General features: G+C 36.9%; 1 protein-coding gene across 4 annotated transcripts in view; it reads right to left on the bottom strand.

The window, feature by feature from the left end:
• Positions 1-15433, bottom strand: part of SSBP2 (single stranded DNA binding protein 2) — a 316842-nt gene that overhangs the window by 2995 nt on the left and 298414 nt on the right. For all 4 annotated transcript variants that reach the window (XM_040449499.1, XM_040449505.1, XM_040449513.1 and 1 more), the window contains one exon: positions 5002-5100. In XM_040449499.1, coding sequence (XP_040305433.1) covers positions 5002-5100 — 99 coding nt within the window. The remainder of the gene's footprint in view (positions 1-5001; positions 5101-15433) is intronic.

Here is a 15433-nt window from a genome sequence, read left to right as displayed (position 1 = left end):
GTGGGCATGGGAAAGTGTAATCTATGCTTTCTATGGCTACTATTACAATAAAAGTGGTGATCCCATCAGTGCTGTTCAATAGAACTTTCTGTGATGATGGATACATTCTATTCTGTTTGTTGTTCAATGTAAGAGTCATTAGCCACATATGGCTACTGAACTCTTAAACTGTAGCTAGAGCAATTTAGGAGCTGAAAATTTTAAAATCAAAATTTTATTTTAATTAATTTAAATTTAAAAACCATAGCAAGGGGCGCCTGGGTGGCGCAGTCGGTTAAGCGTCCGACTTCAGCCAGGTCACGATCTCGCGGTCCGTGAGTTCGAGCCCCGCGTCAGGCTCTGGGCTGATGGCTCAGAGCCTGGAGCCTGTTTCCGATTCTGTGTCTCCCTCTCTCTCTGCCCCTCCCCCGTTCATGCTCTGTCTCTCTCTGTCCCAAAAATAAATAAACGTTGAAAAAAAATTAAAAAAAAAAACCATAGCAAGATCATCAATCACTGTTTTAAGAAAAAGGATTTTATGGGTATATGGTGGCAATCATCTAAAAACAGTAAAAGATACTGAAGCATTTCAGAAAGCACTTCAAAAGAAGTTTCTGAAAAAAAAATTTCTAGAAAAGTCATAATTAACTCTAGAAACTATCTCTTTTCATACACATTCTGAATGATCAGGATTAAAAAAAAATAAGGGCTAGATTCAGTCAGAAAAGATAGAAGCATCTGCTTCACACAATACAACTCAGAAGAAGTCCCAAGCATTTAATATAATTTTTGAATAGTACCAGTAACTGTAAAGTGATGCTCTAAGTGTATTTGGTTTGGTAGATATGTATAGATGTGTGAGCGTCCATATGGGCAATGTGCTGTTTGCACTGCTGAGGTTGTAAACTGCTCATCTGCTACTGCTTTTATTGAAACTGCTTCATCCAAGTAAAATAAGGGAAATTACAAATTTCTAGGAAGACTCACAGAATGTGCAAGCAAAAAGGAATTCGGGTATTGATTACTATTCTTCAACATGTAAGAGAAGTGGCTTACGGTTTTCCTAAAGTAAAGGAAGAGTAGGTGTTAAATGGCGTCTCGTATCTAGAGACATAAAATATTCATGGTGTACTGTCCGGAGACGACACTACAATGTTTCTATTGTACTGCTGCATCAATATGGGATGATGTATTGTAATGTTTGTGCCAAAATGCTGTGATATGAGGTTGCCCTGCTTCCAAACAATTCTGTGAGTCTGGTTCTCCTTAATCAGATGATATAATGGCTCTTACAAAGTCATTAACTGTTTGGTTTAACAAAAACAAACAAACAAACAAACAAACAAAACCCTAAAGATATAATTTCAAATGTACACTAATTGATTTTACTTTTTTATGTAAAATATATTTTGAAATGGCATGCCTTGGTATAAACTAGCGAATTTGTGATTTTCCCCTTACTATACACAGTTCACAAAGCATGGAACCCACCAAACACCCATTCAGTCTTTGCACAGTGTGCATAAATTCCTGTTTACACACTTCGAGAACACTTCAGATCTTACATCATTTCTATTTTTAAGCATCTAGATATATTTTATTTTCTTAATGAGAGATAAAGAATAGTGCAGCGACTCTGAACTGAACTAAAGTGAAATAAATTCAGTGTTTATGTGACTGTATAAAAGAAAATTTGGATGTATATGATATCTTTATAACAGAAAATGACTAAGGGGAGTAAGGGTAATAGGAGACGACCTATCATCTTGTTTATAATTCCTAGTAGAGACCATGATTTTTAATATCACTTTTACTCAATTGATTACCGTTCATTGCCATGGAGTAAAATACTCTGCTAAATTAATTCAATAAATAAGACTAACTGCTTTCTTTACAGGAGAAGCATGAAAAACTAGTTTCTGAAATAAGCCTTTTTGCATTCTAGATTTTCAAAAACAAACATTTTACAGAATTTGAACACTAGGGGGCGTGTTTGTTTCTTGAAATAATGGTCTTGTTTAGGATTCCAAAAAAAGGCTGAGTAGTGAAACATTTGATTCAGATTTTTCTATGAGTTGCATGTTGGCACTGCAAGGTTTCTGACTCTGGGTTGGGTATTTTGGTTCTATAAATATTAATTAAATGAAGTAGCATGTGTGAAGTGACTAGGATAGTGGCTGCTACATAAAAAGCACTCAGTAGATGTTCACTCTTTCCAGGCCTCCTTATGTGGTTTGACTTCAAGATAGGACTGACAAATCCTCAAAAGGCAGACTACTCCAAAGTATGTGCTTTTCAGAGTTATATACATTATAAAAACACTAGAACATACATGTTCATTCATTCAAAAATGATTTCTTTTTGAATTCTTTATATGGTTCTATTTTTCCTTGATTATGGGAAAGCTAACTTATTGGATACCTAGCCTATTTTTACTTTAATTTACTTTAATGCCTCAGATTTGTCTTTTGTCTTCCTTTCTCTCTGCTCCTCATTTCTTGAACTTTTAAAAAGGTCTAAACAAAAACGTGTGGTGATGTGATGCAGAAAGCCATGGATAACAATTGCATTATTCATAATACAGCAGAGTCCTCAACGGGCAGACAAAAGAGTGGAGCAGCTAGTGTGGACATGCTTACAAGGCTGCACTGTCTCCAGGTAGTGGTACAGTTCCTCAATCATCATCCAATTGTTTTTCCTTTGGGGGCTTTTCTTTTTTTTTTTTTTTTTAAACACTTGGTTTTATTTTTATTTTTATTTTTTTTATATATGAAATTTATTGTCAAATTGGTTTCCATACAACACCCAGTGCTCATCCCAAAAGGTGCCCTCCTCGTGGGGACAGGACAGAGGGAAGGAAGGGATGGGAGGGAGCTTTTGTTTTCTGCTAACTCTATACAGCAGTCTGGCATTTTACCTTCTTCTTGGCTTCTGGAATAGTAAGGCTGGGCCAGGAGTCAGGGATGGGAGGAGCCCAGCTCCAGATGCTCTCTTTCCTAGGCACATACTTAGAAAAAGATTGACTGTTTTGCATGTGCATAGTCCAGTTAAGGTTAAAGGGTGAGGCTCTTATTTATTCCATGCAAAGAAGTTTTTCAGGTCCTGTGATATCTGATTCTTTGATCCCCATGGAGAGCTCTCTGATGCCAGCTCTAAAGTGGCACCTCTCTGCTGAATGTATAACAAGGCAGCAGTCACCAAGGACTAATCTAGGAAAGGAGAGGGGAGAGGTCTGTTGTCCCTGTCCCCGAAACAACAGTCATGTGGGACCTTTTAAAAAAGTTTTCTTCTCCAATCCCAAATTAATAATTTCCTTTATACTTAAAAAACAAACTGGCTTATATCTATTCTAACACCTATTAATCTGACTTAGGGTTTAATTAGTTTTAACCATGTTCTTCCCATCAAATGGCATTTTTTGAGGTTAGTGACGTGTTATATTTATCTCAGAATACTTTGTCCTTAACCAAGCACGTTACATATTAGAGGCTCAAGAAATGTTGGACTAAACTAAGTATCACATACCTCACTGAATTATACCATTTTATTGCTGAAAGAATTAGCAAGAAAGGAAATAAATGTTTCTAATTAGATAAAGCCAACATTAACTAATTAAAATGGTAGTCCATTTAATTTTTGTCCATAGTCTTGAAGCAAACTAGTGAAAACCAGTATCTAAAAAATGGTTCCTATAATCCTAAGCATTATGACAAGCTAGTCTTCTGATTTTTTTATATGAATTTTTATGTGTACATTCTTTGTCCTCACTAATCATGTACAGATAAAGATCAGTATAAGATTTATACAGATAAAGATTAGTATAATTTTATTTCTAGTTTTAACAGAACTAAAGTCTAAAAACAGGGAAAGTCTTATCCCACGCAGAGGTGTTAGGTTGATAGGAAGAAGTAAAAGAACCCACAGAACACCCAATCTTAGGCTCAAAGCAGCTACTCCATGCAAAAGCATATTTGTTACTAGCCACAGTTTCAAATTCTAATAGTATCACCTCTAGTGAAGGTTGTGTTAGGGCAAAATGAGGGAAGTTTTCTCCTCTCATTTTAATGATGGAAATCCGTATGTGTGGGCACTGATGCTATAAAGATGAAATTAGTTTGGATTTTGAAATCCTTTATGCTATATTCCAATTCAGAAGTTATTAGCAGAGAATGTACATCAGCATCACTGACAAAGCTTTTTCATTTTCAAGAATGCCCAGTACCACTCCTAGAAATTCTGATTCACTAGGTCTAGGGAGAGTTCTGGGAAAATGTATTTTTTAAAAATTCTGTAGGTGTTTTTAGTGTGAAATATTAGGTTTAAAAAATCACTGTTTTATGTAATAACTCCTTGAGAAAAGATACCATATTGTCTTTTTGGTCTCTCCAGTGTGTAGCATATTGCTTTGGCCTGTTTTTAAGTGCTCAGTAATTGTTAAATGAGTGAATGAATTTTATTACTTCTCTTTTTGCTCCTGTCTGCTTCTATGGAGATATGGAATACTGCCTTTGCTTAACGCAGTAATCATATTCAAAAAATGACTCTGGTGTCCAGCTCAGGTTACAAGGAAATAACAGGCTAAATGACCACCAATACTGGCCTTCTCTTGAGTGATGTCTAGTGCATGAAGTAGATATCTTACAGAGGACATTCAGAGTCTAGATCTGAGAACAGACCTGGTTTTGCAGTGACTCAAGCCATTTTAGTAATGTGAAAACTTGTAAAAACTATCCAACATGCAACTTGTTTCCAGCATTGTTCCTTTATAGTGGATGTTCTGTACGAGAAAATTTGTTTTATAGTTTTTGTTTTTGTAACTATGTGTACAGAATAGGAGCAAAAAAAGAACAAGTTTATTTTTTTAATTATTCCAAAAAAATTTCACTTAATTTTCTAACTTTTGAAATATCAACCTGCTGAGCTCTAGATAGATAATCATAATAATGGCTTTATGAATAATTCTAAAAGGAAACCTTCAGAAATCAATTTTGGACATAATAATGTAGGCAAAGGAATACTTACACTCTCACTCTGAAAAGGATTTAAGAAATTTCCCCCCATTTCGCCATCATCCCTTGGAGTGCCCGGTTGATTACTCAGGCTCATATTATTGGGTGAATTCTGTAAACAAGATTTAGAAAACAAGGCATTGTTAAAGATTTTAATTTCCCTCTTGCATTGTAGTGTTTCAAAAATGAAATCTACAGCAGCATCTCTAAGGACAAAGCAGACTTATAATTCTAATCTTAGACTTCTACTGTGCATCCTAGTTCATTCTTTACACCTTGACAAGTACTAATCTTTCCCAAATGGAAATTAAAAAACAAACAAACAAAACCCCAAAATAACCCACCACAACTTTCTTCTTCGTCTCAGAATCAATGTTTATTCAATTTCCCACCCTCAGCTTATAGAGTTCCTAGAACCATAGAGTTTAAAAAACATTCTCAGCAGGGGCATGATGAAGAGAGCCTACCCACTGATCAGGAACGATGGAACAGTAACTTGCCTTGGTGATTTTACTAAACAAACTTCAAAAGCTCACTGTTTGAGAATATTTCCCCTTAATTCTACTTGTGGCTTACGTAGTAACACTATTTCAACTATTTTTGTTTATATGAGCTGTAGGGAAAAAGGAAGATGGTTGACAAGTATAGTTAGGAACAAGAGAACTACCTGAGGACTTGTGAATCCAGTGTGCACTTGTAGAGGAAAAGAAGGCCCACAGTAAACTGCTTTAGAATCTTTTCCTATCATTAGTTTGAGTAGATTTACTTTGAAATGCTCTTTTAAGATAAAATGGCTGATAGGAGCAATCTAATCAAACACTAATAAGTTAGCTGCATATTGCTTCATATTCTACTTAAATTTGCTAGTCTTGTTATTACTGTGCAATGTTAGCTGTGGGAGGTCATCTGCTACTCCATACCAACAGGAAATACAGAATGGCACTGCCATATAAAGCATGTTCACACAGCACTGCAACTGTGACTGAGGGACTCTTTCAAGGTCTAATTTATTGACTTGTAGAAACCAACTTCAAGGTTAAAATTTTTTATTTGTTATTTCAAATGGAAGACAGATTTTAGAGTTTTTCTAAGCCATTTCTATTTTATATTCTGTTTTTGAATAAGTTCTAGAATTTTAAAAGAAAATTGCTCTGAAGATTTTGACTTAACTACAACAAAGTTATGTCATAAAAATTAAAATTTCATGAATGAGTTATTCTCAGAAGAATATATGCTGTTTTGGAATATAGTTAAACTGTAAAGCAGAGACAGGTAGATGAACTGGTGGAAATACAGCTTATATCTTGTCCTGCTGTGCACCCTACAGGGAAGATCTGAGAACAAGGATCCTCTGAAGTCCATAGGAGCTCGATTTGCCAATGAACCCCAAGGGCTGGGGAACCACAGTTAATAGCATAAAGAGGATTCTTTTTTTTTTTTTTGGATAAATTTTTCTCTGAATATGTTAGTTCCCCAAGTATACAGAAAAGTAACTACTTTCAAATGAACATAGATAACTTCATTTCCTGAAAAAAAATTTAAGTAAAATTTAAATAAGTGTATTATCATTTCATAGCTCATTAATTATTAAAATTATTAACTAAATAATCAACTGTTCCTTGAAAACAGGAATGTTAATGCTGATTTGGTTCAAAAAGAAAACTAAATTTATACAAATTTTGTAAGGCTTAGCCAAAATCTATTTGGTGAAAGCAGATGTCTGTTAATTTATATATAATTAAGAAATTGGTAATCCCAGAATAAAAAATAATTCTCTATATAAGGGTATTTAAAGATGCACTTGCAAACTTCTTCATTCCTGTGTAACTAACATGTTTCCCGTGGTACCCGAGATACCCTGAAATGAGCAGCACATCTCTGATGCAGTTAGGGTGCTCCCTGTTTCTTCCATACTGTCCCATGCATCACTTCTTGATTTACAATTTTGAAAGTTAGCTAACTTCAAGTCTAATTCTTGACTCAAAATGCTGATTTCAAAATATTTAAAATTTGACAATGACACTGCATTATTATTTAAATATTTACACAACACCTCTCTTATTGTTTCTGTTTTCCATGCAATCTATTCATCGCATGGTGGCTCACCAGTATATGCTTTTTGGGTGTGGGAGGAAGATATATAAGAACATTGAGAGGAAGATTAAAAGGACACATTCAACATACAAAACAGCTAATATCAGATCTCTGAAACTTATTCAGCTCAGTGAGCATATTTGAAAATCTTCAAATGATAGGACAAACCTTTGTTTGTTATTATTATTTTTTTAACCTAAAGTAATCTGCAAAATGTGAAAACAACAAAAATTTCTTAATGCAGAGTCTTATGAAAATTGTACTATCCATGATCAGTGAATAACCTGATAATGACACAGGCTAAAAGACACACTTATTACTGGTGTCTAAGAAACAAGACAGTGGTTCCAAACACCAGCTCGAAACAGGTTATGAGTGTGGGTCTCCATGAACTGTGTGTATGTTATATTTAACAATAGCTATGTTTGTTTGCAGTGTTTCCAGTAGATTTCATCAAGGCAAGAACATAATACACACAAAAAGGGCTTAGATCAAAAAGGCACTCTGATAGCTTGAGCACATAGGGAGAAGGGAGTACAAGAAAATCCAAGTAAAGATCACTTTTAACTACATTAGGCACTCTGTTTACATTTCTTACTTCAGTTACAATGTACTGTATTTCCTACTTACACTCTAAGAATTTAGCTTATAAAAGTATAATTAGTATTATACTGATCCCATCTTCAAGGGATTTTATTACTTTCTCAATTACCCTTTCTTCAAACTGGAATGTTTTTTTCTTAAGCTATAACTTCATATATGAATGTTATATGAGGGAGGATGCATACCCACACCCACCCACCCCCCCACACACACACATTTCCTCTGGCTAACACATTTAATTCTCTTAGACCCTCTATTCTCTCATTTTATCTTGCAAGTATTTTTCCATGTCATCTCTTAATTAGTAAGTTATTGTCCTTTCTTTTACCCACCCTCAGAAATTGTTCCAGCCTTTTCAAGCTATTAAAAAAAGTGCACATGTACATAAATTTTGACTCAGCCCATAACTGGAATAAAATAATATTGATATTATTTGAAGCCCTCTAGAGGTGGATTTGAATCACTTCCTCAGAGCCTGCCAATAACAAGTTTTATGGAGTGTTGTTTTGACTCTGCCAGCCCCCCAAAAGAACAAAATGTCAGTCATGGTTCTCCCAGGGGATAAAAGGGAGCTAGAGCCCAAGCCAAACTGAGAAGATGGCAGAGATCTATGGTGTTGAATAGCTCCCCTGTGAAGGGTGTGGGATCTTTAACTGGAACTGAGGTTCTTGACTCAGAAACCTTTAGGTTAAAAAGACCTCTTGGATAATTCATTAAGTGTGATATGATCAGATCTGGCCTTCTCTGATATGTTTTTTTTTTCAAACTAAATATATAAGTGTTAAGTATGTTAATGTGAACTGCAGAATTTATTTACATTATTTCCTTCTAAGAAGATAAACCATATGCTCGTCTCAATCCCCAACTCCTAAAAGAACTCCAAGGGAAAATATTTTTGTCCTATTGATTAAATGGGTGACTTCTGGACTCCTAAATTAAAGGTGAATTCTGCATTTTGAGAGAGATGCATGTGAGTTTTACTACTAATCCTCAACCGAGCAAGAAATAATTTTAAAACTCTCCATTTGGAGTTCTGAGCTCATTGTGCCACTGAAACAGTGCTATCAAAATGCAGGTGACAGTGTGTCTAGCCTTGCTGACAAAAGACAGCATAACTAGTGAGGAGGAAGATATTTAATATCTGTATATTGCTTTAGAGCCCTAGCATATGTTCACACTTTACTCTCAACAGTTTTATGAAGAAGACAGGGGATGAACTACAAGCTCTATTTTACAGCTAAAGAAACTAAGCCTAAGAGAAATGAAATAACATGTTGCCCCAATTTTTAGGTAGGAGAACCAAATTTTCTGATTCTCAGAGGTTCAATACTCTTTATTAGCTTACATATAAGAAGGATAATATAGAGTATTTTACAATAAAAAGGTAGAAAAGGGATATAAGTAGTACTAGTAAACAACATGAAAAAAGGAGTAAGAAATTTTTAAAAAATGTAATACTGGCACTTAACAAAATACAGGTCTAATTGGAGAACAAAAAATACGTAGCTGGAAACCTAAGAGGGATTTTGAACAAAACTGTTAAGCAGTAATGGCCCAAACTGTCTTATGATTCACAAATAAAAATGGCTAGAAAAAGAATAGGATGAAAAGGAATGAACCCAGGAAACAAGAGAAAAGGGAGGAGAGTTTCTTGAGAGAACTGGTCTTCTGCTGGAAAAGGAAGAAGGTGGGGAAATGAAGTTAGTGATAATGTGGAGAGCATGGAACAAAAATCTGAAATAATTAGGCTGTGAATGGAAAGAGGTAGGGAGAGAAATAATTGGGGGTGATGGAGATATATATGATGCTACTGATTAAAGAAAAAAGGGTAGTGGACATACAAGAGACACCAGTGGTATCATCATGCAGTTAGAGCCCTGAACCCCACGAACCTGGAACAGGGGCAGTGCAGAAATGAGCTGCAGAGGAGCTCATCGGAAGGCAGACACAACTACTCATTTCTAGAATATTGTTAAATGACATGTTTATTACTTGGGGCAAACTCTTATGTTAAGTGAAGTGTATTTGAACTTTGCTTTGTGTAAGTTTTTCCTTATTGTCTTTGGTCTGCTCAGTTATACTGAGCTCCTGGAGGGCAGAGATCATACCTTGTTTAACTTCGGGTTTTCAGAGCCTGGCAGACATAATGCCTTGGTACAGTAATGTTTACTGAGTGAAAGAACTCCTGCCTAACCACTAGAGGACAGAAATTATGTTTGTATTTGAAGAAGTCTCTTATATCTCCACATAGTGCACAAGGCTACACAAGTACACACTTGGTAGTCAATTAATGCTTAAAGAATAAGCACTACATCACCAAGCAAGAGAATGTTATCAGCAGTAGGCACAGGATAGTGGAAAAACTTGTCTCCGGAAATAGGAATGGAAAAATTAGCATGGAAGGAATCACAATAGATCTGATATGAGGGCAGATTAGAAGATGGTATTTAATTTGTCATTATGAATCTTTAAAATTTCCAAAGTGCTTTATAAATTACAAAGTACTTTTTCAGGAGGTGGACAGGGAGATGGGCTAAATGGGTGATGGGTATTAAGGAAGGCACTTGTTGTGATGAGCCCTGGGTGTTATATGTAAGTGATGAATCACTAAACTGTACTCCTGAAACTAATATTATACTATATTAACTAACTGGAATTTAAATAAAAACTTGAAAAAACAAATTGTATTGGCTGTCTTAGGGATCTAACAATGTATTAGCCAAGTGTACCTTCCCATATAGAATTTTGTTTACATCTGTCTGGTGTACAAAAATACTGATCATTAGTGGAAATTTCAGAAAGATGATGTTAAGCACTCTGGATGATCCCACCTTCATGTAATAAAAAAAATCATCTTTAGACACTAGAATACACTTCTCAAATACAAAATTAGAAATTTTAGTGGTGACCACAAAGCATAATTCAGCTAATACCAATTGTTAGATATCGAAGACAGACGATACAATCATGGTCATGTGACTTGTAAAGGTGTTTCCCAGAGAGATGGTTCTAATGGAATTATACAGTGAATCTTATTTTGAAAACAGGCCTTTTGACAGTTTTATCCATTCATCACGTAAGTAAGCTAGTGCTTCTTTATAATGATATTTATGACAACAAATATTTATCTATTTTAAGAAAAGAAAAAGACTTTCCTGATGGTCCCTAAACATAGATATGCAAAGTGCATATACTACTTGCAAGGCCGAGCTGCCAGGCAATGTAGACGTAATGTTGGCATGCCAGTTACACTCTCTTTGTCTCTCTCTCTCTCTTTTTTCTTTTTAGCTTGAAGTCTTCATTTAAAAGGTTTTGTAGCTCAATCAATCTTACTTTATTTTTCTTGGCACCAATTATTATACATGAATATAAATTAGAAGTAGGATTAAAAATGAAGTTGCCCTTTAATGAATTTTGGTATTTATTGATATAAAGCAGACTTCTAAGAGAATCATTCTAATGGTAGTTAATAATTATTTCTTATCAGCCATTTTAAATATATTTTGACCCACAGAGAACTATTTTAAATTTATCATGACCTAAAAAGTATTTAGGTATTCTTCATAAAAAAAAAGTAAGGCATCTTAGCAAAGGATTAATTTTAAATACTTAAACTATCGGAGGAGGAAAAACACAGACAGAAGCTATTAGAAGGCTCTCTTTCCTACTTGTATTAATATAATTTTCTTCTAATTACTTTCCTATTCTATTCTGGGGAACTAGAATAATAATTGAGGATGTCAGCATTGCCTAATAAAGGTCTGAAAGACAAATGAGATGTATAAATGCAATGTCCTTATAACATATAACGAATAACAACATCTTTCCAAGTCCCTCTCTCCTTAAGTTGCTCGAGACTTCCTTACATTTTCAAAAGATTATCTACACTATGTCAACTTGCTTTATAAATGAGTGACATAATAAAGGTGGTTAAATTGGTTATTACTTGGGTATCAATTAATCATGTATACAGTATGTCTTGTAAATGAATCTTACCATGTTAAAAAACTAATTTTACCCTTTCCCGTTATATGCATTGATCATTTTTAACTTCCACTTAATTATATCTGGACCTCTATTTTCAAATACTTGTTCAGGGGCCAACATGGTGGAGAAGTAGGGGGAATCCATACTTCCAGCATCTCTCAAACAAATAAGTGTAGAAGCCAAAGGACTTTGAACACCAGAGCCTGGGAGGAAAAGAGACCGAATCTACTAGAAAGAAAATGGGAAAGCTGGAAAAAAGACAGGTGGGTGACTGTGAACTGGGGGAGACAAAAAAAAAAAAAGCCCACGTGGGCACGAGGGGAGGGACCCCTTCTGCAGAGAGACAAAGGGAAGAGAAAGAGTGGCTAGGGAAGTGCAGGACCATATCTGGACAGGAGAAAGACCTGGGACTGAGACAGAGGGATCCAATCTCTAACTGCGGGGCTTTCTTCGAACTGGGGCTGGCTCCCTCTTCCTGCACCTGGGGAGGAGGGGAGCCAGCCATGGGTGCGGTAGTAGGTCAGGGGCTAAGTCTGCAGCTGGAGAAAGTGGTTCCCTCCCTGGACGGCTGCGCAATAGTACAGAACCTGCCTGCCTTCACCATCCCCCGGGTGCAGTGGATGGGCTGAGGGCGCAGTCCGCAGGAGGAAAAGGCAGCTGTCTCCCTGGAGTGCTGTGGGAAAAGACAAAGGCTGCCTGCGTCTGCCACCCCTGGGGCTTGAGGCAAGGGCGGCGGCTCAGTCTTCAGTAGGAGAAGGCCATCCTCCCCGAAGTGCTGTGGCACAGACAAAGCCAGCCGGACCACGTATCACCACACTGAGAGGCGCCTCCCCAGCACCAGAGTGCAAGGAGCAGAACTTTGAATCCTAGCCAAGTGCAGGGTCAGGGGATTGGTGGAGAGAGAAGGACCGCCCCGTCTGTGCCCGCGGCACAGTGAGGATGACTCAAACTGAGTCCACTGGGTCGTCTCCATGGAGAAGATACTGGGGAACCACCATTTCCATCCACCACCACCACCACCACCACCACCCAAGGTGGGGCCTCAGGGATCACTCCCAGGGCCCATAGTGGAGGTGGGTCCAGAATATGCCAAACCATGACCCTTTGCACTGGGTAATTGCATATCCACTGGAGCGGCACAGACTCTGCAGACTGCTACTACCTACAAGCGATGCAGCATTACCTGGATTAACTCTAGGTCAATTCTGGATATACAGATATATTCTCCCCCCACCCCCACCCCTCCATTTCTTCTCCTTATCTCTTCCCTCCTGTAGGCTGGTTACTCTGGTTATTGGTCTGTCTAAACAGACATATTTAATCCATTTTCTTGATACATGTTCTACACCTCCTGCTTTACACTCCTTTCTCTCTCTCTGGAATAATCGAGCCATATAGTTTCTCTGTCTGGGTAACTTTATCTTCATTTCGTTTTCCCCGCCTCCTTCTTTAGTTTCCTCTCTCTCTGGATTAAGCCTTTTAGTCTCTCTGCCTAATCAATGTTTATTTTTTGTCCCCCCCCCCCCCAAACCCCGCTCCTGTCATTTCACTCTTTGTATGTGCTCTTCCATCAGCACTGCCTCCACCCTCTGCTTTATTTGTAGTTGGTGTTTTGGTGTTTTTTGTTTTTAGTCTTTAGGTTTTTGTTTTTGTTTATTTGTTTGTTCGTGTTATTTGTTAGTGTGTTTGCTCACTTTTGTCTCCTGTTTGTCTATCTCTTTTCCTTTACAGGGCTACTCCAAGGAACAAATCAAAGCACACCTGGTGGAGGTTCCAAAACATTACTACAAGTAGGATAATGAAGTAACGAAAGTCACAACAATAGAGAGCAAGTAACAACCCCTGAAAAAACACCTCCTGAAGGGCCAAGCCCTGGACAGTGTATGACCCTCCTTGAATATAGCAGTGCTCACAGGTGCAGAGCACACAACAAGCATAAGGGACAGAAAACTAGCCAAAATGATGAAACAGAAGAATTCTCCTCAAAAGAAATTCCAGAAACTAGAGACAACTAACGAATTGATCAAAACCTATTTAAGCAATATAATGGAATAAGAATTTAGAATAATAGTCATAAAATTAATTGCTGGGCTTGAAAAAAGCATAGAAGGCAGCAGAGAATCTATTGCTACAGAGATCAAGGGACTAAGAAACAGTCATGATGAATTAAAAATGCTATAAATGAGGTGCAAAATAAAATGGAGGTGACCACAGCATGGATTCAAGAGGCAGAGGAGAGAATAGGTGCATTAGAAGATAAAATTATGGAAAAAGAGGAAGCTGAGAAAAAGAGATAAAATTCAGGAGTACGAAGGAGGAATTAGAGAACTAAGTGATGCAATCAAATGGAACAATATCTGTATCATAGGAAATCCAGAAGAAGAAGAGAGAGAGAAAGGGGCTGAAGGTATACTTAAACAAATAATAGCTGAGAACTTCCTTGATCTGGGGAAGGAAACAGACATTGAAATCCAAAAGGCATAGAGAACTCCCTTCAGACATAACTTGAATTGATCTTCTGCATGACATATCATAGTGAAACTGGCAAAATACAAGGATAAAAAGAGGATTCTGAAAGCAGCTAGGGATAAACTGGCCTTAACATACAAAGGTAGAAACATAAGGGTAGTAGACCTATCTGCTGAAACTTGGCAGGCCAGGATATCTTCAATGTGATGAACAGAAAAATATGCAGCCAAGAATCCTTTAACCAAAAAGTCTGTCATTCAGAATAGAAGGAGAGATAAAGTCTTCCCAAACAAACAAAAACTGAAGGAATTCATTACCACTAAACCAGCCCTCCAAGAGATCCTAAGGGAGATTCTGTGAGTGAAATGTTGCAAGGACCACAAAGTAACAGAGACATCACTACAAGCATGAAACCTACAGACATCACAATGACTCTAAACCCATATCTTTCTATAATAACACTGAATGTAAATGGACTAAATGCTCCAGCCAAAAGACACAGGGTATCAGAATGGATAAAAAACAAGACCCATCTATTTGCTGTCTACAAGAGACTCATTTCAGACCTGAGGACACCTTCAGATTCAAAGTGAGGGGATGGAGAACTATCTATCATGCTACTGGAACTCAAAAGAAAGCTGGAGTAGCCATACTTATATCAGACAAACTAGACTTTAAATTAAAGATTGTAACAAGAGATGAAGAAGGGCATTATATAATAATTACAAGGTCTATCTATCAGGAAGAGCTAACAATTGTAAATGTCTATGTACTGAATACAAGAGCCCCCAAATATATAAAACAATTAATCACAAACATAAGCAACCTTATTGATAAGAATGTGGTAATTGCAGGGGACTTTAATACTCCACTTACAACAATGGATAGATCATCTAGACACAGGATCAATAAAGAAACAAGGAGATGGACTTGACAGATATATTTAGAACTTTGCATCCCAAAGCAACAGAATATACTTTCTTCTTGAGTGCACATGGAACCTTCTCCAAGATAGATCAAATACTGGGTCACAAAACAGCCCTTCATAAGTATACAAGAATTGAGATCATACCATGCACACTTTCAGATCACAATGCTATGAAACTTGAAATCAACCACAGGAAAAAGTCTGAAAAACCTCCAAGAGCATGGAGGTTAAAGAACACCCTACTAAAGAATGAGTGGGTCAGCCAGGCAATTAGAGAAGAAATTAAAAAATATATGGAAACAAAGGAAAATGAACATACAACAATCCAAACGCTTTGGGATGCAGCGAAGGCAGTCCTGAGAGG

This window comes from Herpailurus yagouaroundi, unplaced genomic scaffold (assembly GCF_014898765.1).
Source record: "Herpailurus yagouaroundi ecotype Mexico unplaced genomic scaffold, PumYag 29, whole genome shotgun sequence".
Classification (NCBI taxonomy): Eukaryota; Metazoa; Chordata; class Mammalia; order Carnivora; family Felidae; genus Herpailurus; species Herpailurus yagouaroundi.
Note: the sequence above shows the minus strand (reverse complement) of the source record. Positions and strands in the feature narration are given on the sequence as shown.